This window comes from Bos taurus, chromosome 5 (assembly GCF_002263795.3).
Source record: "Bos taurus isolate L1 Dominette 01449 registration number 42190680 breed Hereford chromosome 5, ARS-UCD2.0, whole genome shotgun sequence".
NCBI lineage: Eukaryota > Metazoa > Chordata > Mammalia > Artiodactyla > Bovidae > Bos > Bos taurus.
The window spans coordinates 104,036,848-104,057,752 of record NC_037332.1 but is presented as its reverse complement, the minus strand read 5'-3'; the positions used below and the strand labels follow the sequence as shown (position 1 = coordinate 104,057,752).

The following is a 20,905-nucleotide window of genomic DNA, read 5'->3' as shown; positions in this document are numbered from 1 at the left end:
AGAGGAGCAGCAGGTGAAAGGCAGGAAGCATAACCGGGACCATACATTTGAGGTCTTTGAACTCCAGGAAGAAGTTAGTCCTCTCAAGCCACCACCCAGAAATCGGCAGTTGGGAGGGGGCGATGTCCCCAGGAGGCCATCAGGGCAGACTCTTAGGAGGCCTTTGGGAGTCCTGCCCTTCCCCACTTTCTCTTTCTTTTTTTTTTCTGTCTGTGCTGGGTCTTCATCGCAGCTCAAGAGCGCTCTGGTTGTGGTGCAAGGGCTGAGTTGCCCAGAGACATGTGGGACCGTAGTCCCCTAATCTGAATCAGCTTCCCCTTGGAAGGAGGATTCTTAACCACTGGACCCCCAGGGAAGTCCCTTCCCCTTCCTTTCTAAACACTTTGTCTTCGTTCATGCCATTCCCTCCTCCAGAAATGCCCTTCCCTCCTACTCTACCTAGCAAACTCCTAGTTATCTTCAAAGCCCCAGCACAACGTTCGCCTCCTCTACAAAGCCTTCCCTGGCTGCCCTGTGTAGTTATTAGTCCCTCCCACAGCTCTTGGTTCATTGCTTACATGTAACTTACATACCAATGTTCCCCACTAGTCTGTGTCCCCATTCTTCTGTAATCTCCTGAAAGTCACGGACTATCTTTGTAATAGGAATGCTGCTGTGCTGTTCTTAGTTGCTGAGTCGTGTCCAACTCTTTGTGACCCCATGGACTGTAGCCTGACAGGCTCCTCTGTCCGTGAGGATTCTTCAGGCCAGAATACTGGAGTGGGTTGCCATGCCCTCCTCCAGGGGATCTTCCCAACACAGGAATCAAACCTGGATCTCCTGCATTGCAGGCAGATTCTTTACCAGCTGAACTACAGGGTAGTACAGGGAAGCCTGTACTATTCAATATGGATACTCATACTAGGAATGCGTATTCTATTTACCCCTCGCACCTTGGCACAGAGAACACTGCCAGTAAGCGGCATAGGAAGGGAGGGCATCAGTTCCCATCTAAGGCGCCGTCAGCTGTGCCCCTTGGCCTGGCCTCCTGGTTTTATCTGTCTCACGTGACTTGGTGCCTCCCAGCTGGAACCCTCAGCTCCCCCGCCCAACCTCACCCTTCCCAGCTCTGCCTAGAGAAGGACACACCTCCGATCAGCTGCCTGGCTGCCAGTGCCTGCCAGCACCTCATTAACCCAGATGGCCCCCACCCCGCCCTGAGAAGTGTGGGCTGGGCAGAGTTCAGGAATCAGGGCAATCTCCCTGACCTTCCCACCTGTGAGGAAAGGCAGGAGGGACTTGGGGTTCCCTACACCAGCCCCAGAAGTTACCCTCATGCTGTACTGGACAGACATTTTGTTCCTCAGAGCTCCGCTCCTGGACAGATGACACCTTGTTAGCTGTGGGGTCCAGCTGGGGACTTGATGGGGTCATCTGCACTGGGGCAGAAACCGAGGGTCAGAGGAGAAATGGGACTCAAGCTGGGGGACTTCTCTGGTGGTCCAGTAGTTAGGACTCTGTGCTTTCACTGCTGAGGACGCAGGTTCAATCCCTGGTCAGGGAACTGAGATGCCTAAAGCTGTGTGGTGCAGCCAAAAAAAAGAGGGAGGGGTATGAGAGAAGGCGGGGGTCTGCCAGGAAGAAAGACACTATCCAGGTGTCCCCACCCCCACCCCAGCTCCACTCAGTAGAGGCCAATCCGCCAATCTCTCAAGTCTTTAGGCTGCATTCAGCTCCCTGAGTTGTGTTCCCCTCTCAACCTATCACAGGCAGGGGTCTTTTCTCCACAGCACCGAAGGACAAGGGAGACTGTGAGAGGAACCATCTAAGGAGGCCAGAGTAGAACAAATAGAACATAGGAGTCCGACCTCCCAGCCCACACACTCCTGCCGGCCACTCCCCCAGCTTCTAGACTCCAGCTTTCCCTGGGAACCTTGCCTCCCAGAGGGGCTGAAGTCAGGCCCTGGGGCAGTGGCTGGTGGAGATTGGATCTCAGCCTAGAGGGAAGTGAAAGGGTTAACGCCCTCATGTCCACTGGGCCAGTCCAGCCAGCTCTCCCCAGAGCCTGTAAGTCCGGGCTTGCCTCTGGTCTCTCAATTTCAATTCCATTCTTACTCCCTCCACTTCCTTCCTGGAGAACTGGGAGGGCATCCTTGCCACCAGCAGTGTCTGGGGTGTCATTTAATACTGCCAGTAATCACCACCTCCTGTTTACTGGCTGTCTTTCCCTCATGGCTAGTCTTGTTATCTCTGGGTCTCTCTCTCCATCTTTCACACGCACACACACATGAATGGGAAAAAGGCTTCTCTCCATCCCAGTTCCTGCCCCATCCTACTGCTCTCCCTAAAACTGATCCGAATCAACTGGAAAGCAGGAAACAAGAAGTAAGGATGTATAGAGCTGGAGATACCAACATCTCTTCTGAACTACAAGAGCAATCACATCACAGCAAGCTCAGAACAAGAGAATACTTGGAGGGCAATAGGAGGGAGGTGGACGAAATTAGAAAGTATCAAAGGATAAAGATCCCTCTTCCACATCAAAAAGAGCCGTCACAGTCAGCGAGGACTGGAACACCTGAAATTACTGGTGGGTTCAATATGCCAGCGATACAATAAGAGAGGGAGCTTTTGAAAGCAAAGAAAGTGTCCATGTATCACCACATAGCCGACTCACAGGAGAAGACCACAGGACTCAGTGGAGGGCTGGAGCCATTGCATTCAGACCTGCTCCCACCTCCCTCCCACCCTCCACTGGGTCTTTGGCTCCCCGAGTGTGAGATGACAGTGACCGCACATCTATGGACACTCCTGATTCTTGATATCCCATGTTTCTGTCAGACTATGTGTCCTGACTTGGGAATGTGAAGTGTGCCCTTCCTTGAACAGTGTCTGTTTTATTAGTGGCCGCAGGTGCTCAGACGCCCTCCTGAAGGCGGGAGTGTGGCTGTTTGCCAGTTAAGAGTGGGGTCCGCCCACCCCCAGACTTGGTTAGTGGGAGAAGTGTTGGGCCAGCCTCAGCCTGGCATCAGGCGCCATCCCCGGAGCAAAGGTTAAGTCCAACCTTCCACCAGATGGCTGGAGCCGACAAGCAGAGATAAGGGTCACACTTTGGACTCCGCTGCCAGAAGGGGGCAGTGCCCCCGGGGTCCCTGATCCCCGAGGCCCTTTCTGCGGCCGGTCCTGCTCTCCTGCCTGGTTAAAGGAGGAAGACGAGGCCGAGGCCGGGGCACGGGGCTAGCCGGCCACTCACCGACGCGGAAAGCGAGGTGGGCACCTGCAGCGGGTCACTCGGTCGTTACCACCGCCGACCCGGAAGGCAGCGCGCGAGGGTGACAGGCCGGACTGGGTGGGTGGCGACTTCAGGGACGAGGGGAAGGGAGGAGGGAGCCCTGCGGAGCGAGGCAGAGCCGCCCGGTGCCCAGGGACCGAAGGCGCCCGCTGCGCGGCGGGTCGGATGCTGGCGGGAGAGGGAGGAGCCAGCCCGCTGCCCCGCCCCTGCCCCGCCCCCGCCCTCCCGGCCCGGCTCCACGCAGCCCCGGTCCTGCGGGTCGCTCGGTCCCAGACCCGGCCGGGCCGCGGGGCGGGTATCGCCGGGGGAGTCGTCGTCGGAGACCGCGGGGCTGGCGGCGCGGACAGAGGGCGCCGGGACACCTGCGGGCACAGGTGAACGGCAGGAGGGCGGGGCGGGACGGGAGGCGGGGGTCGCGGAGCCCAGAGGAAGGGAAGCGGGTCAAAGCTCAGAAAGGACCCGGGGCTGCGGGGAGAGGGAGGGGAGAGGGACTCGGAGCCCAAGGAGGGAGGGTTATTGGGAGGCAAGGAGCGCTGCTCTCCCCTGCTCACAAATCTGAGGAAAGGTAAGGGGAGGCGGAGCGGGGTTCCGGGGCCCACCTGGAGGGACACCAGCACTTGCTTAGGCGGTCTCTCCTCTCCAAGCCCGGCCCACCCAGAGAGCGGGGAGGCCTCTACCGAGGTTGAGGGGGAGGGGATGGAGCCCCCCGCGTGTCTCCCAGCCTCACCGAGGGGCTCCCAGAGGCTGGCCAAACCAGACAGAGCCTGCTCCCTCTCTGCTCATCTCTAAGGCCAGCAGTCTAAGACCTGCCCATGGCCTGAGGGTCCAGGTTAGGGGTGGGGCGTTCCTTTAGGTGTGTGTGTGTGTTAGTCAGTCGTGTCCCACTCTTTGCGACCCCATGGACTGTATGTAGCCTGCCAGGATCCTCTGTCCATGGAGTTCTCCAGGCAAGGATATTGGAATAGGTTGCCAGAGAGTAAATATTTCAGACTTTGAAGGCGCTGCGGTCTCTGTCATAGCTAGCAGGGAGGAAGTCACAACTGACCAAGCAGGGAACGTGTCTGTGATCCCATAGTGCTTTCTTTAGGGACATGGATATTTGAATTGAATATGATCTTCCTGTGTTGTTAACTATTCTTCTTTTTCATGATTTTATTTACTTTTTAAGTTTATTCTTCTTTTGACTTTTCCAAATATTTAAACATGTAAAACAGCCATTCTTAGCTTGTGGGCTGTGCAAAAACAGGTGGCAGATCGGGCTGTCTTCACCACCCCTGCCCACCACCCCCCCACCCCGGCAACTTCCCCCCCGCACCTCCACTCCTGTGTATTGGGGAGGGAAGGGTGTTGCTAGGTGCAAGGGGCATCCCCCTCACCTGGGGGCACCCAGGAAGCAGGGAACCTGTCTGTAACTCTTGATCCCAGCTACTCTTTAGGATGTCAGCATCCTTTGAAGCCAGTGCAGGAACTGGTATCCCAAGTATGCACATGTGAATGAGGGGGTATGTTCCAAGGGGCTTTCTGCCCAGCATGTGGGAGTGTACCCAACCCACTCCCAACAAGCAAACTGGGCTCTCCCCTTCCCTTCTTCTTCTTCCCCTCCCCCTCCACCTCTGTCTCCAGCCCTGCACCCTCCACTAACCAAGGCTGGCCCTTTGATCCTTATATTCTCTCTGCAGCCTCAGGGGGCCCCTTTCCCCTGCACAGTGGAGTGATGAGCCTTTGCAGGTGACCCAGGAGAGAAGGGATGCAGGCCTTGGGTCCTCCTGATAAGAGTCCCCTCCAAGGGCTGGTGGCCTCCCGCATTGAGACCTATGGAGGCAGGTATCGGGCCTCGGTCTCGAGTCCTCCAGGCAATGTCTATCCGCAAGGAGGTCTTTTGCTGGTGAGTCCGGGCTGTGCCCCAGAGGTGATCTGGGCGGGGCAGGCGGGAGGACACCCTGGCTTTCAAGTCTCTGTCCCCTTGCCAGGCCTTGGGTGGCACTCATCCCAGCCCACATCCCCGCCTTCTCTCCTGGATTGTGAGGGAGAGGACGGTTGTGTGGGGCCAGGGTCCCAGGACTCCACACTCACCCCAGACAGAAGGAGCAGGTGAGGCAGAGAGCCAGGAGGGGCCAGGCCCTCGGTGCTGTTGGAGGCACAGAGCTGGGGGTGGGAGGTCACCAAACCCAGGGTTCAGTGCCTCCCAGACTCCTACCTTTACTAGGGAAGAGCTTGTGAGCAGCGTCCTGAGACCTGCCCTCCTCTGAGTCAGGCCTGGAGGAAGAGCAAAGGTTCAAGGTGCCCCTATTCTACAGGTGGGGAGGGGTGTGGGGGCCTGCCTGGCTCCAGCCCGGCTCCACCCACCGGCCAGCCTCCAGCGCTGACCAAGGAAAGGGGCGTGGAGGCCCAGCGGCCTTTCCCTTGGCCTCCCTCCACCTTGAGGTCAATTCTGTTTCCAGCTGGGGATATCCCTCGTCTGACTGGAGGAGGGTTTGGCCATGGGACACCACCGAGGGTGGGAAGGGAGACTAGGAAGTCTATGGGGTAAGTGAGGCCACAGGCAGGTCAAGGAATGTGACCAGGCCTGCCCAGGAGGGACTGCTAGCCCAAGCCTCAACTTCTCCCACAGAAGGGCAGCCACTCCCAACGGGATGGGAGGGCACACATGTGTGCGTGGGTCGCAGAGTGCATGTGCACTGGGCCCTGTGCACACACACAGCCAGAGTGTAGGGAGCACACGGGAGCTGGGGACACTCGGGCACACGCAGAGCCCAGTCGAGTACGTGCCTCTGTGCCTGCTCTGCACGAGGCCGCGTCTACCCCCGGCCCCTCTGCCCTGCCCGACTGGCTCCTGCCCATCTAGGCAGCCTTCCTGGCAGCGACCACTGTGACTCAGGGCCGGAGCGGCTCACACTAAACTGGTTTTAGGGGAGCGGTGAGCCAGCCCAACTTGCAGGCAGGTGTAGGGGACGCTGTCCAGAGCTAAGCCGGGCACCACTCTGCCTCTCTGGGACCTCTGCGGGAAGAGGGCACGCCCAGAGCTCCCCCTGCTCTTCCTCCAGGATCCCAGCCGCCGACGCTTCATGGGCTATGTCCCTTTCACCACGGGTTCTGGCCCGGCCCGACGCCTTTCTCCCCTGAGGCTTCGAGAACCAGAGCCCGAGAAGACGCATGGAAGTCCCTTTGGGGTCGGGACACCTCACTCCCCCAAACTCAAGGTGAGGGGTCCCTCTTCTCCCATCACCGAGCTCCCAGCCTGAGCTGCGATCAGAGCTGAGAACACCAGAGTCCTCCAAGAAGCCAAGTGTAGCTCTAGAGACCCTCTCAGGGGAGCATCTCCCAGCCAGGCTGTCTCATAAGAATGTCCACTTTACGGGCAAGTGTCCAAATATTCCCGGGACTGCTGGTTCCCTAAGCCCCCTTCGGGCCCTCACCTGAAGGTCCCTCTGAAGGGGTCTGACTCAGGAGAGACCTGGAAGCTGTCTTTCTGATTAGGGAGCCGGGAGTCAGGGACCTTCCTGCAGACAAGGCTCCTCTCCATACGGGTTCCAGCCTTATGCCAACCCCTGTAATCCCAGCCAGGGTTGATCTTCCCCGCCCCTGCCAGGCCTCCGTGTCCCCACTCATGCTCAGGGCTGCTTGCCACCTCCCATTCACATACACACGCACACACACATATGATAACTTACAGTGAACAATGTCAGATTCAGGACCAGGGACCAGGCTTGATCACTCAAGAGCTTTTGTGTAGCAGAGTTTTATTAAAGTGAAAGGGGACAGAGAAAGCTTCTGACACAGACATCAGAACGGGGACGGAGAGTGTCCCCCTCCCTAGTCTTATCAGGGCCCTATAGAGTTTTACCAGGCCCACTCCCACAACATACAGCTTAAATTAATAAGATTAGAGCTAATGGACTTCCCTGGTGCCTTAGACGGTAAAGCGTCTGCCTACAATGGGGGAGACCTGGGTTCAATCCCTGGGTTGGGAAGATCTCCTGGAGAAGGAAATGGCAACCCACTCCAGTATTCTTGCCCAGAAAATACCATGGACAGGAGGAACCTGGTAGGCTATAGTCCATGGGGTCACAAAGAGTCGGACATGACTGAGCAACTTCACTTTCACTTTCACCAGACTCACTCCCACAATATATGTCTTAAGATAACAAGATTAGTCAGAAGGTTCTTGTTAAGGGGAAACATTCCCTCAAGCAAGATACATTGTTATATTGACTAAGTCGAAACAGTGTAAAAAGTTTGTCCTTTTCTCCTTGAGACCCCCAGACCCCTTTCTCCTTCTCAAGGGCTCTAGACTCCTTTCTCCTCAAGGGCCCCAGACTCCTTATCAACCCACCTAAAGATGAGCTCTCTCACATACACACACGTATGCACACATGCAGCCCTTCATCGGCCGGGTGGTCCAGGTGCCAGAACTAATCCCCTCTTGGCGCCCCCAGGAAGTCACCAAGGCCCACGAGCTGCAGGTGAGGCTGCATACCTTCAGCATGTTTGGGATGCCCCGCCTGCCCCGGGAGGACCGGCAGCACTGGGAGATCGGGGAGGGCAACGACAACAGCGTGGCCATTGAGAAGTCCTGGAAGGAGCTGGTGCCTGGGCACAAGGTGAGCCTGACCACGTGGGGTCCGAGACACACACACACACCCCCCTCACCTCTGACCCAGAGGAGGGAAAGGCCATGGGAAGTGGGGTCCACAGGGACAGCACTTAGAGGCATGTCACTGAAGCTTCAGATCTGGGCCCGACCACGTATTAGTGAGACCCCACAAGGTACTAGTGAGGCCCTGCCAGGTACTAGTGAGGCCCCGCCAGGTACTAATGAGACCCTGCCAGGTACTAGTGAGACCCCGCCAGGTACTAGTGAGGCCCCGACAGGTACTAGTGAGACCCCTCCCAGGTACTAGTGAGGCCCCCCCAGGTACTAGTGAGACCATGCCATGAGTGAGGCCCCACCAGGTGCTAGTGAGACTCCGCCAGGTGCTAGTGCGGCTCCGCCAGGTACTAGTGAGGCCCCCCCAGGTACTAGTGAGACCACGCCATGTACTAGTGAGGCCCCCACCAGGTACTAGTGAGAACCCGCCAGGTACTAGTGAGGCCCCGCCAGGTACTAGTGAGGCCCCGCCAGTACTAGTGAGGCCCGCCAGGCACTAGTGAGACCCCGCCAGGTACTAGTGAGGCCCCGCCATGTACTAGTGAGACCACGCCACGTACTAGTGAGGCCCCGCCATGTACTAGTGAGGCCCCGCCAGGTACTAGTGAGATCCCACCCAGGTACTAGTGAGAACCCGCCAGGTACTAGTGAGGCCCCCCCAGGTACTAGTGAGACCACGCCATGTACTAGTGAGGCCCCGCCAGGTACTAGTGAGATCCACCAGGTACTAGTGAGACCCGCCAGGTACTAGTGAGCCCCCCAGGTACTAGTGGCCCCAGGACCCCGCCATGTACTAGTGAGGCCCAGCCAGGTACTAGTGAGACCCCCCCAGGTACTAGTGAGAACCCGCCAGGTACTAGTGAGACCCAGCCTTGTACTAGTGAGGCCCCACTAGGTACTAGTGAGGCCCCGCCAGGTACTAGTGAAACCCTCACATACTAGTGAGACCCCGCCAGGTACTAGTGAGACCCAGCCCTGTACTAGTGAGGCCCCACCAGGTACTAGGTGAGGCCCCACCAGGTACTAGTGAGACCTTGGACAAGACAACAAGCCTCTCTGTGCCTCCATCGCCTCATGACATGAGGATGACAAACACCCCCTCCACACTGGAAGACGGAGAAGGTTAAAGGCTGTCTAGGACGCATGTCCGGTAGCATTTAGCAGACGGCAGCAGCTGGTCTTGTCATCGTTCACCAGCCCCATCCCCACCCAGGAGATGAGCCGGGACCTCTGCCACCAGCAGGAGGCCCTGTGGGAGCTACTGACCACGGAGCTCATCTACGTGCGGAAGCTCAAGATCATGACGGATGTGAGCCACCCCCCGCCCACCCATCGGCCCGGCCCTGGCCCTCGAATCATCCCCCATCATCCAGACCAGGACGGGGCAGGGTTGTTGGAGAGGGAGGGGCAGGATACCTAGAGCCCCCTGCCCAGGGTCTTGGGAGAGAGGTTTGTGGTACTGAAGATGGGGGTGGGGATGCTGTGAAGGGTGAGGCTGGGGTCCGAGAGGAGGAGACCAGGCACTAAGACCCTCTCTCTCCCTGCATCCAGCTCCTAGCTGCGGGTTTGCTGAACTTGCAGCGCGTGGGTCTGCTGACGGAAGTGAGTGGGCACGTGGTGTGGGGCGGGGGGACAGATTAGTGTGGGTGGACTGAGCCCAGGGCCTGGGGGGGCAAGGTCACAGAGAACTGAAATGCCACTGCCCCATCTACTAGGACCCCAACCTCCCGCCGTCCCCACTCCACTTCTTGCTCTAGACCCCAGTTCCCCGCACCCAGGCTCAGTTGGCCTGCCTGTCCGTGGCCAGTGCAGCCCGTGGGTCACCTGCCCAGACACATGGCTGAGTGCCACCCCCTCCCCCAGGTGTCAGCTGAGACCCTATTTGGAAACGTCCCCAACCTGATTCGAGCCCACCGGAGCTTCTGGGAAGAGGTGCTGGGGCCCACCCTAGAGGACACACGAGCCTCAGGCCAGCCTCTGGACCCGGTCAGCCTGCAGGATGGCTTCCTGACGGTGAGGAGGGCACAAGGGCCGCTTCCAGATGGGGTGGAACTGGGAAGGCCCTGAGGGGTCCTGTCCGCAGGGCAAGCGCTTGCCGCCGGAATCCTGCTGTAATTCAAGCAAGTCCAAAGACATGGCCCTTACCCTCAAATACCAGTTCATCTCCTGCCTTCATTTCACCAGTATGACCTCTGTCCCCAGGGCTCTTTGGGCTTCTGAACATCCCAGAGGGCAACTGTCTCAGGGAAGGGCTACACACATCATGAAATCTGATGTCCGGGACAGAGATTCAGGGACAAGCATCAGAAAACAAGACTGGGGCCTTAGTGACTTGTCCCTTGGGAGCCTGGGGGGAGGGGATGTGAAAGACCACAGGCCACTGGCAAGCAAGAGGCTGGGGATCCAACCTCTGCCCAGTTCCCCAGCCAGGGAAGCATGGCCTTGCAGGGTTGGGCTGGGGTAGAGAGGTGGGGGCACAGTCTCCTGGGGGCCTTCTGTGACCCCCTTCTCCAGGGCAGGGCTCTGGGCAAGCCTCAGGTCGCCACTCCACAGCTGGGCTGAAATGGGATCTGCAGCACCCTAACAACAGTCTGCTGAATTATTGATGGTGGGTGAAATCCAGAGCAGCAGGGCACAGCAGGGGCTGAGGATGGAGTTCAGAGGTGGAATCGGGTCGACCCCTCAGGACCTCAACTCCTCCTTGGAGTCCAGGGAGCGGGGCTGGAAGTTGAGGAGGGTCTGGATTGGCAGGCACTGGAGGAAGGGTCTAGGCCAGGCTGCTCTGCGTGTTGTGTGTGGCTGGAGCAGGTATCTCATCCCGCCTTCCCCTGCCCGCTCCCCGTCCCCACACCTGTCCCTCCAGTGCAGCCAGCGCTTCCAGCCCTACGTCCTATACTGCCTGCGAGTGAGGCAGACCATGGCCTACGCCCGGGAGCAGCAGGACCACAACCCTCTCTTCCACATCTTCGTGCAGGTGGGAGAGGACTCACTGGGGAAGGGGGACGCGGCGGACCTTGGTCCAAGGCAGGAAGGTAGCCTACAGTCCCTCACCCCTGCGCCCCTTCCCTGGCAGTGGTGTGAGAAGCACAAGCTCTCGGGAAGGCAGATGCTGGGAGACCTGCTCATCAAGCCCCACCAGCGCATCACCAAGTACCCTCTGCTGCTTCAGGCTGTGCTCAAGAGGACCCCCAAGCCCCAGGCCCGGGAGGCCCTGACCGCCATGGTAGGACCGGCAGGGCTGACCCCTGCGGGAGGCGGGGGCTGTCGGCGGCTGGTGTGTGGGGGTGCAGCTCCGGGAACCCTTGAGGTCTCCTTTCTCATGCGTATCTGCCCGTGTGGCGCTGATGTCGTCAGTGGGTGGGATGAACAGGCGAGGAGCCGCGCCATCTTCCTCCGCAGCCTTCCCCTCCCGCTCCCCCAGATCGCAGCGATGGAGTCATTCCTGCAACACATCAACAAGCAGGTGCGCCAGGGCGAAGAGCAGGAGAGCTTGGTGGCTGCAGCCCGGCGCATCGGGCCCTACGAGGTGCTGGAGCCGTCCAGCGAGGAGGTGGAGAAGGTGAGAGAGACAGAGGGAAGGGGGCTTCGGGAAAGTAAGGTCCCCAGGCCTGGAGGGAGAGGGGCAGAGGTGCCAAGGGCTCTGCGTGTGGCCATCGTTCCTCGTGGCTGGGCTGGGGACGGGGGGGGGGGGGGGGGGGGGGCGCGAGGGGAGCGGGGGGGGCGCAGGGGGCGGGCCCCGGGGCGGGCTTAGGGGGGTGAACCGGAGGCACTCCTCCAAGGGGCGGGGTTTCCGGTGCCCACTCTGCTCTCTGCACCCTCAGAACCTGCGACCCTTCTCCACCCTGGACCTGATGGCCCCCATGCTGGGGGTCGCTCCAGAGCACACCAGGCAGCTGCTGTTCGAGGGGCCCGCGCGTGTGAAGGAGGGACGTGAAGGGAAGGTGAGAAACAGGGACGATGGGAGGGAAGGGAAGAGGCTGGATCAGAGGCTGCAAATGGGAGGAGGAGGCTGTGTGTGTGTGTGTGTGTGTGTGCCTATGTGTGTGTCTGTGTGTGTATCTCTGCCAGTGTCCATGTGTCTGTGTGTGTCCATGTGTCTCTCTGTGTGTCTGTGTATATCTTTGTGTGTGTCTATGTCTGTATTCTGTGTATGTGTGTCTGTGTCTGTATGTGTGTCCATACACACAAAGATACTCTGTGTGTATCTTTGTGTGTCTGTGTGTGTCCATATGTCTCTGTGTGTGTCTATGTCTGTGTGTGTCTATGGGTTTCTGTGTTTTTGTGTGTCTTTGTGTGTGTGTCTGCATGTGCATATGTCTCTGTGTGTGTCTGTGTGTCTATGTGTGTGTCTATGTTTGTTTTCTATGTGTGTGTGTCTGTGCGTGTGTCCGCGTGTCTCTGTGTGTATCTTTGTGTGTGTCTATGTCTGTGTGTGTCCGTATGTCTCTCTCTGTGTCTCTGTGTCTATGTCTTTATTCTATGTGTGTGTGTCTGTGTGTCTATGTGTGTGTCTATGTCTTTATTCTATGTGTGTGTGTCTGTGTGTGTGTCCGCGTGTCTCTCTGTGTGTATCTTTGTGTGTGTCTATGTCTTTATTCTGTGTGTGTGTGTCTGTGTGTGTGTCCGCGTGTCTTTGTGTGTGTCTATGTCTGTGTGTGTCCGTATGTCTCTCTCTGTGTCTCTGTGTCTATGTCTTTATTCTATGTGTGTGTGTCTGTGTGTCTATGTGTGTGTCTATGTTTGTTTTCTATGTGTGTGTGTCTGTGTGTGTGTCCGCGTGTCTTTGTGTGTGTCTATGTCTGTGTGTGTCCGTATGTCTCTCTCTGTGTCTCTGTGTCTATGTCTTTATTCTATGTGTGTGTGTCTGTGTGTGTGTCCGCGTGTCTCTCTGTGTGTATCTTTGTGTGTGTCTATGTCTATGTCTGTGTGTATCCATATGTCTCTCTGTGTCTCTGTGTCTATGTCTGTATTCTATGTGTGTGTGTGTGTCCATATGTTTCTCTGTGTGTGTCTGTGTCTGTGTCTGTGTCCATGTGTCTCTCTGTGTGTGTCTGTGTGTGTTGGGAGGAGGAGATGGTTCTGGCCTTGCTCTGCTGGTTGCTGTGACTCAAGTCAGCCACTTTCTTTCCTGTAAAGAGACGTGCCCACACTGAGGGGCTCCCAGCTCTCAGTCCCGCTGCTCTGTGTTGCCCGCACACCCATGCCTGACCCCTGTCTCTCCACCCCTGCTCCAGCTGACCCTTGTCTCTCTCCTTGCACGCCCTTAGCTGGATGTGTACCTGTTCCTGTTCTCTGATGTGCTCCTGGTGACCAAGCCCCCTCGCAAGGCGGACAAAGCCAAGGTTATCCGCCCGCCCCTCATGCTGGAGAAGCTTGTGTGCCGGCCGCTCCGTGATCCCAGTAAGTCTCTCCTCTTTTCTGTCTCCCTTCCCATCGGCCACAGAAGCAGAGGTGGGGTTGGGGATCAGATAAGGTCCAGCCCTGGAAGCAGACCTTTTCCTGCCCCCAGGCAGCTTCCTGCTGATCCACCTCACTGAATTCCAGTGTGTCTCCAGCGCCCTCACCGTGCACTGTCCCAGCACTGCCAACCGGGCCCGGTGGCTGGAGAAGACCCAGCAGGCCCAGGTGTGTGATGCTGGGCGTGGGGCTGGGGAGGGCCCTGCAGCTCAGACACTAAAGGGGAGGATCAAGGAGAGGAGAGAGAAGCTAGGGGAGAAGCACTCAGCTTCAGACCAGAACTTCTGCCCCTCTGGTGTGCTCTCAGAGGAAGACACAGCCTTGACCATCAAGAAGGAATTTCCTGGTGGTCCAGTGGATAGGACTCTGTGCATTCACTGCCAAGAGCATGGGTTCAGTCCCTGGTCTGGGAACTAAAATCCCACAAGCCATGGGACACGGCTGAAAAAAAAAAAAGTATAAAAGAAAAAAGAGCCTAGAAGAAGCTTTTGGCCAGCTTGGATGCCCATTTCTGGGCCAGCCAAGACACACTTCCCTGAAGGTTTCGAGGCTGTGAAACAATTAACTGCTGAACTTGGGCTTCCAGTCAGCAGACAGGGCACCTGCTGCGTACAAAAGGCAAGGGGCTGGGGAATCAAGAAAGTATAAAATGCCATTTCTGCCCTCACGTAATACACGCTACAGCCTATCTAGACAAATGAGTGTACACGCGACAGAAGCGTGTGGAAGGGACGGAGTAGAGCGTGGCTCACTCTGTCTGGGTGTTGGTTGGGGCAGGGACTGTGCAGAGGGTAGGGATAATGAGAAGGCTTCAAAAGGAGCTACTGTCTGAGCCCAGTTGGTGGATCTCTTGGGGCACGTTGGGGGAACGAGGTGGGTGGGAAAGACATTCCAGATGGAGAGCAGAGTGTGTGAAGGTTGGAAATTGGAGGCAGTTGTGTGTGTTAAGACCATCACCAGCCTAGTGGGTGGCGTTACCAGGGCATCCAGCACAAGGGCAGCACTGCCCTGCCAGATCATGTGGTTTCCAGATGCCATGCTTGGGGCACTTGAACTTTGTCCTGTAAATGACACAGAGCTCGTGAAAATGTTAACCCGGCGAGTGACGCTGGGCAGATTCCTGCAACAAAAACTAGAGTTCAGAAGCAGCGAGACCCAAATGGAGCTATAGTTTTTAAAATATTTATTTATTTAGTTGGTTGGTTGGTTGGTTGTGCCAGTTCTTAGTTGTGGCATGGGGAATCTTTAGTTAGTTGCAGCATGTGAGTTCTAGTTCCCTGACCAGGGATTGAACCCAGATGCCCCCTGCATTGGGAGCATGGAGTCTTAGCCACTCGACCACCAACAAAGTTCCCCAAATGCAGCTGTGTTGGTTACCACTTGGTGTCTTAAAATGACAGAAATGTATTTCATCACAGCTCTGGAGGCTGGAAGTTGAAAATCGAGGTGTCCTCTCCAGGGCTCTAGGGGGCATCCTTCAATGCCTCCTCTAGCTCATAGGGGCTCCAAGTGTTCCTTAACCTATGGCAGCATCACTCCACTCTCTGCCTCTGTCTTCACGTGGTCCAGCTCTCTGTGTGTCTTTGTGTCCCAGTATCCCTCTTTTGTCTCTTAGACACTGCTCATTAGCCTCAGATCCAGGATGACCTCATCTTGAGATCCTTCACTTAGAATCTGGGCCCATCTGCAGAGACCCTTCTTCCAAACAAGGTCACCCACATTCACAGGTTCTGGGAGTCAGGACCTAGACCTGTCTGTCTGGGCCCACTATTCAACCCACTATGGGAGCATAATGTCCGAAGAAGAGGGAAGCAGGCTTCCCTGGTGGTCCAGTGGTTGAGGATTCACCTTGCAATGCTAGGGTTGTGGGTTCAATCCCTGATCCAGGAATTAAGATCTCACATGCTGCAGGGTAACTGAGCCTGAGTGTCACAGTGAAAGATCTCGAATGACACAATAAAAATCCTTCATGCTGCAACTAAGACCTGACCCAGAAATAAATAAACTTTTTTTTTTTTTTAAGAAGAGGGAAGATTTGAGTTGGACTTTAAGGATGGGAAAACCCCAGGCAGAAAACTCAAGGGAGAAATTGGGCTGGATTTATTTGAGGGGAACAGTAAGCATGCCTTCTGAGTCTGTAGAGAAGGGTTTTGTGTGGAGCCAGTGATGACGGGCCGAGTTCTACAGGGACCCCAGGGCCTGCAGAAGAGTGTGGACTGGACAAGTCTGAATTTAGTTAGCAGGCTGACACGAGAGTTGCCATAGATTCTTGAGCAAGGGAGGGCCATGGTGAAATCTGTGTGTCTGGTCTTGAATTGTTAGGTGGCCTTGTGACGGTGGGCTGAGAGAGGGAGAGACTGGTGGCAGGAGATTTACCGTAGTAGTTTGGGTATGAAACATGGAGGTTGAGTGCCATGGCCTTAGGGACATGGTGCGAAAAAGAAGAAAGGAGCTAAAGAAGAAAGAAGAGACAAGTGAGCCTTAGGGAGACTAAGAGAAGCCTATATTGAATGCATGGTTCAGACCCCAGCTCTGCCTCTTACTGAATGGGTGACCTTGGGGGAGTTATGAGGCTGATCTTCCATTTCTTCACCTGCAAAATGGATTTAAATAATAACAGTCCTTGTCTCACAGGTAAGATTCAAAGAAACCATTCAGATTAAGCAGGCAGTGTGGTGGCAGCTCGTGGTAACTCAGACCCACAAGGACAAAGGATGACTTGCTTGCAAGGTTCCTGTGTGAAAAGCTGCCTTGGCAAAGACAACTGAAATCATCAGAAAGGGAAACCTTTGGCAAAGACAACTGAAATCATCAGAAAGGGAAACCTGTTTGTTTAGTTGCTGCTTCCTGGGTGGGGTAGGGCTGCGGTAGTGAGGTTTCGTTTTAAACAGAAACCTTTGGAAATGAAGTCGTAGGAGACAGCCAAGTAGAGATCTCTTAGCAGTGCAAGTGTGCTCAGTCATGTCCAACTCTTTTTGTGACCCCATGGACTGTAGCCTGCCAGGCTCCTCTGTCCATGGGATTTTCCAGGCAAGAATACTGGGATGGGTTGCCATTTCCTTCTCTAGGGGATCTTCCCCCCCCCCCCCCAAGAGATGGAACCCACATCTCTTGCATCTTCTGCATTGGCAGGTGGATTTTTTACCACTAAGCCACCTGTGAAGACCAGAGATCTCTTAAGGGCTTTTTGGGGTTTGTGGAAATATGGAAACAGACTGGAGTTCAGGTGAGAGATAAGGATGAACTATGAAAGTTGCTAAGAGAGCAGATCCTAAAAAGTCCTTTTCTCAAGGGAAAAAAAATGTTTGTAACAACATATGGTGATGGTTATTAACTAGACTCTTTGGGGATCATTTCATAATGTTAGGTTAGGGCTAGGGTGGGCTTCCCAGGTGAATCAGTGGTAGAGAATCCACCTGCCAGTGCAGGAGATGCAAGAGATATAGGTTGGATCCCTGGGTCCCGAACATCAAGCAGGCTGCCCCAGCGCTGCCCTGACCCCAAGACCAGCTCCTCCCACCTCGTTTCCCTCACCACACTCAGGTCACAGGACCTGGCCTGGCATGGTGGTCTCCTGCCCCCAGGAACCATCACCCTGGCTCTGGCCAACATACCAAGTCTTAAGAGACTGCTGAGAATCCTCGCAGGAGACAGTGACTGGGAAGCCAGGGTGGGAAAATTGGAAATAGGAACCCGAGGTTATTTTCCTGACTCTGTTCATCCATTTTTCCAACATGTCTCTCGTACAGACCCAGGTCCCCTTTACCTCGCTGTGTTTCTAGAGAGGCTTTGGGAAGGTCCTGGTGCCTAAGAGTTGCCGGATCATGTACTTCAACTCTGGGTGGGGTGGGGCCAGAGCATATTCAAATTTCTTAATGGGAATCAACCAATCAGAGTAGAGCTTGGGGGTGTGGTCTTAGCGGCCCCCTGATGTGCCAGATGTTCTCTCTCAGCTGCTGGCCCTTGGCGAAGGAAGGCTTGAGGCTCGGGCAGGAACCGTTTGCTCACCAGCATGGAAGTCCTTCGATATTTCCACAGTGATAAGGCCATTTCAGCCTGTGCCGGTACCAGCGCTGCCTGCAGCAGCTGCCACCACAGCCTTTTTGCCAAACCTCCGCCTTTAGCCTCTCCAAGGGTTCCGCTGCCGCCTTTGCCTGCCGCCAAGAGAAAAGTTTTCCTTGGATCGTTCTTGACCCTTTAAGGCTGCCCTTTAAAAATAGTGCAGTTATTGAACTAGGACTCACAAAGGCTTCGTCACAAAGGCCTGGTTCAAGTCCACTCATCTTTCTAAGTCTTGTTTTCTCATCTGTAAAATGGGCTAACATCCATGCTTCCACTCTGCCAGGTGGTGATGTGTATCCAATATCCATATGCATGTAGAAGGGCTTTATGAACAACTTCTCAGACATCACTCTTTTATTCTGATGGTGCCCGTAGGAAAATGCTAAGGAGGACAAAATGTGGTATATCCTCTTTCCATTCCTCTTGGAACGATGTTGCTCTCATCTCTGAGGGACAGCAGAGTCTTCGGCCCAGGACAAAGCATACCCCTGCCCATTCTGCAGGTAGGAGGAAGAGTAACCTGAGGATCCAGCATCATTCAGAGCAATTATGCCACTGTCACCACCAATCAGGAATGGCTTCTTGAAGGAAAAAACAAACCAGAGAGAGGGCTTGCCAAGGGAGCATGACAGGCAGGAAGAATGGTACAGCTTGGGAAAGGGCACTTCTGTTCCCCCACCTACCCCCAGGACCAGCTCAAGAGCTCAAATCTTGGCTCCATCCCACTTTCCCAAGGCATGACCTTGGTAATTACTTAACCTCAGAGTCTCTGTTTCTCAGGAATAAAGTTGTGGTTTAGTCCTAAGTCATGTCCAACTCTTTTGCAACCCCATGGACTGTAGCCCGCCAGGCCTCTCTGTCCATGGGATTCTCCAGGCAAGAATACTGGGATGGGCTGCCATTTCCTTCTCAAGGTATCTTCCCAGCCCAGGGATCGAACCCAAGTCTCCTGCTTTGGCAGGTGGGTTCTTTACCACTGAGCCACCAGGGAAGTTCTGGGAGTAATGTAGGAGCAAAAAAAATCTGCTTCATAGGGTGGTGGAGAAGATGAAGTAAGATAATATTTGTAAAGCACTTAGCATGGTACCTGGCATACAACAGGTGCTCAGTAAAGGAGAGCTCTTAATGAAAGTTTCCACACTCCAGGCCACCCTGCAAAAGCTGAAGGCAGAGGAGTATATCCAACAGAAGAGGGAGCTCTTGGCCCTCTATCGGGACCGAGATGGGGAGTCCCCATGCACCAGGCCCTCCACGCCTTCCCAGGAGGGCTCTCAGAACAGCACGGAGGGCAGGTAAGAACCACAGGGAGCACAAGTTCTCCCAAGGTAGGGGGGCTGCCTGCTGGGAGGCAAGGAAGGGGAATCTATGAGGCTAGAAATGACAAGTTTGGCTGCGGGGGTGGGGTGGGACCTGATTGAGGAACCCAGGCTATAGTTTGGCACCAGCCCTGTAAAGGACCGCCTTTGGGTTAGCTAGCCTTGGGTGGGCACAGGGTAAAGGAAACAGACAGGAGAGGAGAAAACTCACCGAGAGGAATAGGCTCCCCAGGCCAGGGGTTTTGCAGAATGTCAGGGCTGTAGGAACCCGGCTAGTTCAAATCTGAACAGATAATGTGAGAGCTTCACCCAAAATAACACAGTTGCTGAACATCTTGGTTTGTTAAAGAGGAAAAAAAGACTCCATCCATGGTGGGTGAGAACTCAGCAGAGCTCAGGAAAGAGCAAATACTTGATAACAAGTTTCTGGACCCGAACGTAGGGGCTAAAATGCCTTAAAGAAGCTTGTGGTCTAGCCAGTGAGATGAGAAAAACAATCAATAAAGTGCAAACAGTGAGACCAAAATAAGTTTGAAGGAGGGGCCATTTCTGGATGGAGAGATCAAGGGAGATTCCCTGGACTTGAACTTGACCCCTCAGCATCTGACTCTGACCATTTGCTATTAACTGTAGGACTTGCGAGTCCTCGACTGTCATCCCCCACCTGGTGGTGACAGAAGACACAGATGATGATGCCCCCTCGGTACCAGATGACACCTCGGACTCAGGCTACGGCACTCTCATCCCAGGCTCTCCCAAAGAGTCCCACTCCTCGCTGAGCCGTCTACGTTTGAGGGCCCTTCGGCGGGACCCTCGCCTCACCTTCTCCACCCTAGAACTCCGAGATGTCCCTCTGCGTCCCCAGCCTTCTGACCCCCAGGCTCCCCAACGCCGAAGCGCCCCTGTACTGCCAGAGGAAGGTGTCCGGAAAGCAGGCAGTCTTCCCAGGGTAGATCCACCAACTTGGTCTGAGGAAGAAGACCGGACCTCAACGGGCGAGAATGTGGTGGTGGAAACATTGCAGAGGGCTCAGCTCCGGGGGCAACTGTGCCCCTCCCCAACCCACGCTGACTCTTCTGAGGAAAGCCCCTGGGAGTCCTCAGGGGATGAAGAAGAGGGGTATCTCTTCCAGGGACCTGACTACACCCCCTCCCCTCACCCACTCCGGCCCGAGGACATGCTCCGAGAGATCCGTGAGGAACTGGCCAGTCAAAGGATTGAGGGCGTCCCCGAGCCTGGAGACAGCAGGCCTCGAAAGCTGACTCGGGTCCAACTGCAGAGGATGCGAGGGTCTCATGTAGTACACCTGGACACACCCCTGTCCACATCGTAAGTGCAGAATGGAAGCCAGCTTGGGACAGAGTGGAGGGAAAGGCCAGTGTGGAACCATCGGGGATGCAAGAGGTGGTGGTTGGGTTGGGGGGGGCGGTGGTTGTGAGATGGGTCAACATAGGAGAGCTTCCCAGGTGGATCAGCAGTAAAGAATCCACCTGCCAATGCAGGAGACACGAATTTGATCCCTGGGTTGGGAAGGTCCCTTGCAGAAGGAAATGGCATCCCACTCCAGTATTCTTGCCTGGAAAATCCCATGGATAGAGGAGCCTGGTGGGCTACAGTCCATGAGGTCACAAAGAGTCAGACATGACTTAGCCACTGCGCAAAGGCAAAAAGTAAAGGAGGGCAGGAATGGGGATAGTGGTGTCGTGGCAGGGAGAGGCCTTTAGCTTCACTCTTCACCCACGTCTACCTGATACCTGCTTCTTTCCCTTTCAGAGACGTGTGAGGAACACGAAAGACCCTTAGCATTTCTCCAGGAGGAAATCTCTTCTGATGAATGCTGGTCACCACCTCCACCCTGGGACTCTACCTCAAGGACATTTCCCCAGGCATCCTGCCCCTCCTGCTCAGAGGACTTTGGGGATCAAGAACTGTACATTTATGTATCACAGATACCCCGAAACCCCACATAAAGTTGTGTGTGAAAACCACCGTCCAAGCAGCACTAGATGAGGGCGGAGCAAAGAGAACCTGGGGTGGGGGTCAGGGTGGTTGTACCAGACTGAGCACAGGTTGACTCCATCTGTGCCCCACCAGGATCAGGGCTCTGGCCTCCTCCTCCCCAGCCTCCCACAACAGCATCATCACTCAGAA

General features: G+C 55.6%; 1 protein-coding gene across 7 annotated transcripts; it reads left to right on the top strand.

The window, feature by feature from the left end:
• The first annotated feature begins 3,022 nt into the window (after positions 1-3,022).
• PLEKHG6 (pleckstrin homology and RhoGEF domain containing G6) lies at positions 3,023-20,739 on the top strand. Of its 7 annotated transcripts, XM_024992690.2 has the most exons (16): positions 3,491-3,645; positions 4,951-5,156; positions 6,316-6,471; positions 7,708-7,872; positions 9,133-9,228; positions 9,471-9,521; positions 9,783-9,932; positions 10,783-10,893; positions 10,993-11,142; positions 11,341-11,478; positions 11,741-11,860; positions 13,187-13,319; positions 13,429-13,544; positions 18,585-18,730; positions 19,388-20,083; positions 20,528-20,739. In XM_024992690.2, the coding sequence occupies exons 2-16, from the start codon at positions 5,019-5,021 to the stop codon at positions 20,535-20,537; spliced, it is 2,376 nt and encodes a 791-aa protein (XP_024848458.1). In that variant the 5' UTR covers positions 3,491-3,645; positions 4,951-5,018; the 3' UTR covers positions 20,538-20,739. The 7 variants fall into 7 exon arrangements, 6 of the variants coding, with proteins under 6 accessions (XP_059743075.1, XP_059743077.1, XP_059743079.1 ...); XM_059887092.1 differs by lacking the exon at positions 3,491-3,645 and adding an exon at positions 3,023-3,248 and having other exon boundaries at positions 10,783-11,142; XM_059887091.1 differs by having other exon boundaries at positions 3,489-3,645; positions 10,783-11,142.
• The last annotated feature ends 166 nt before the right edge of the window (positions 20,740-20,905 follow it).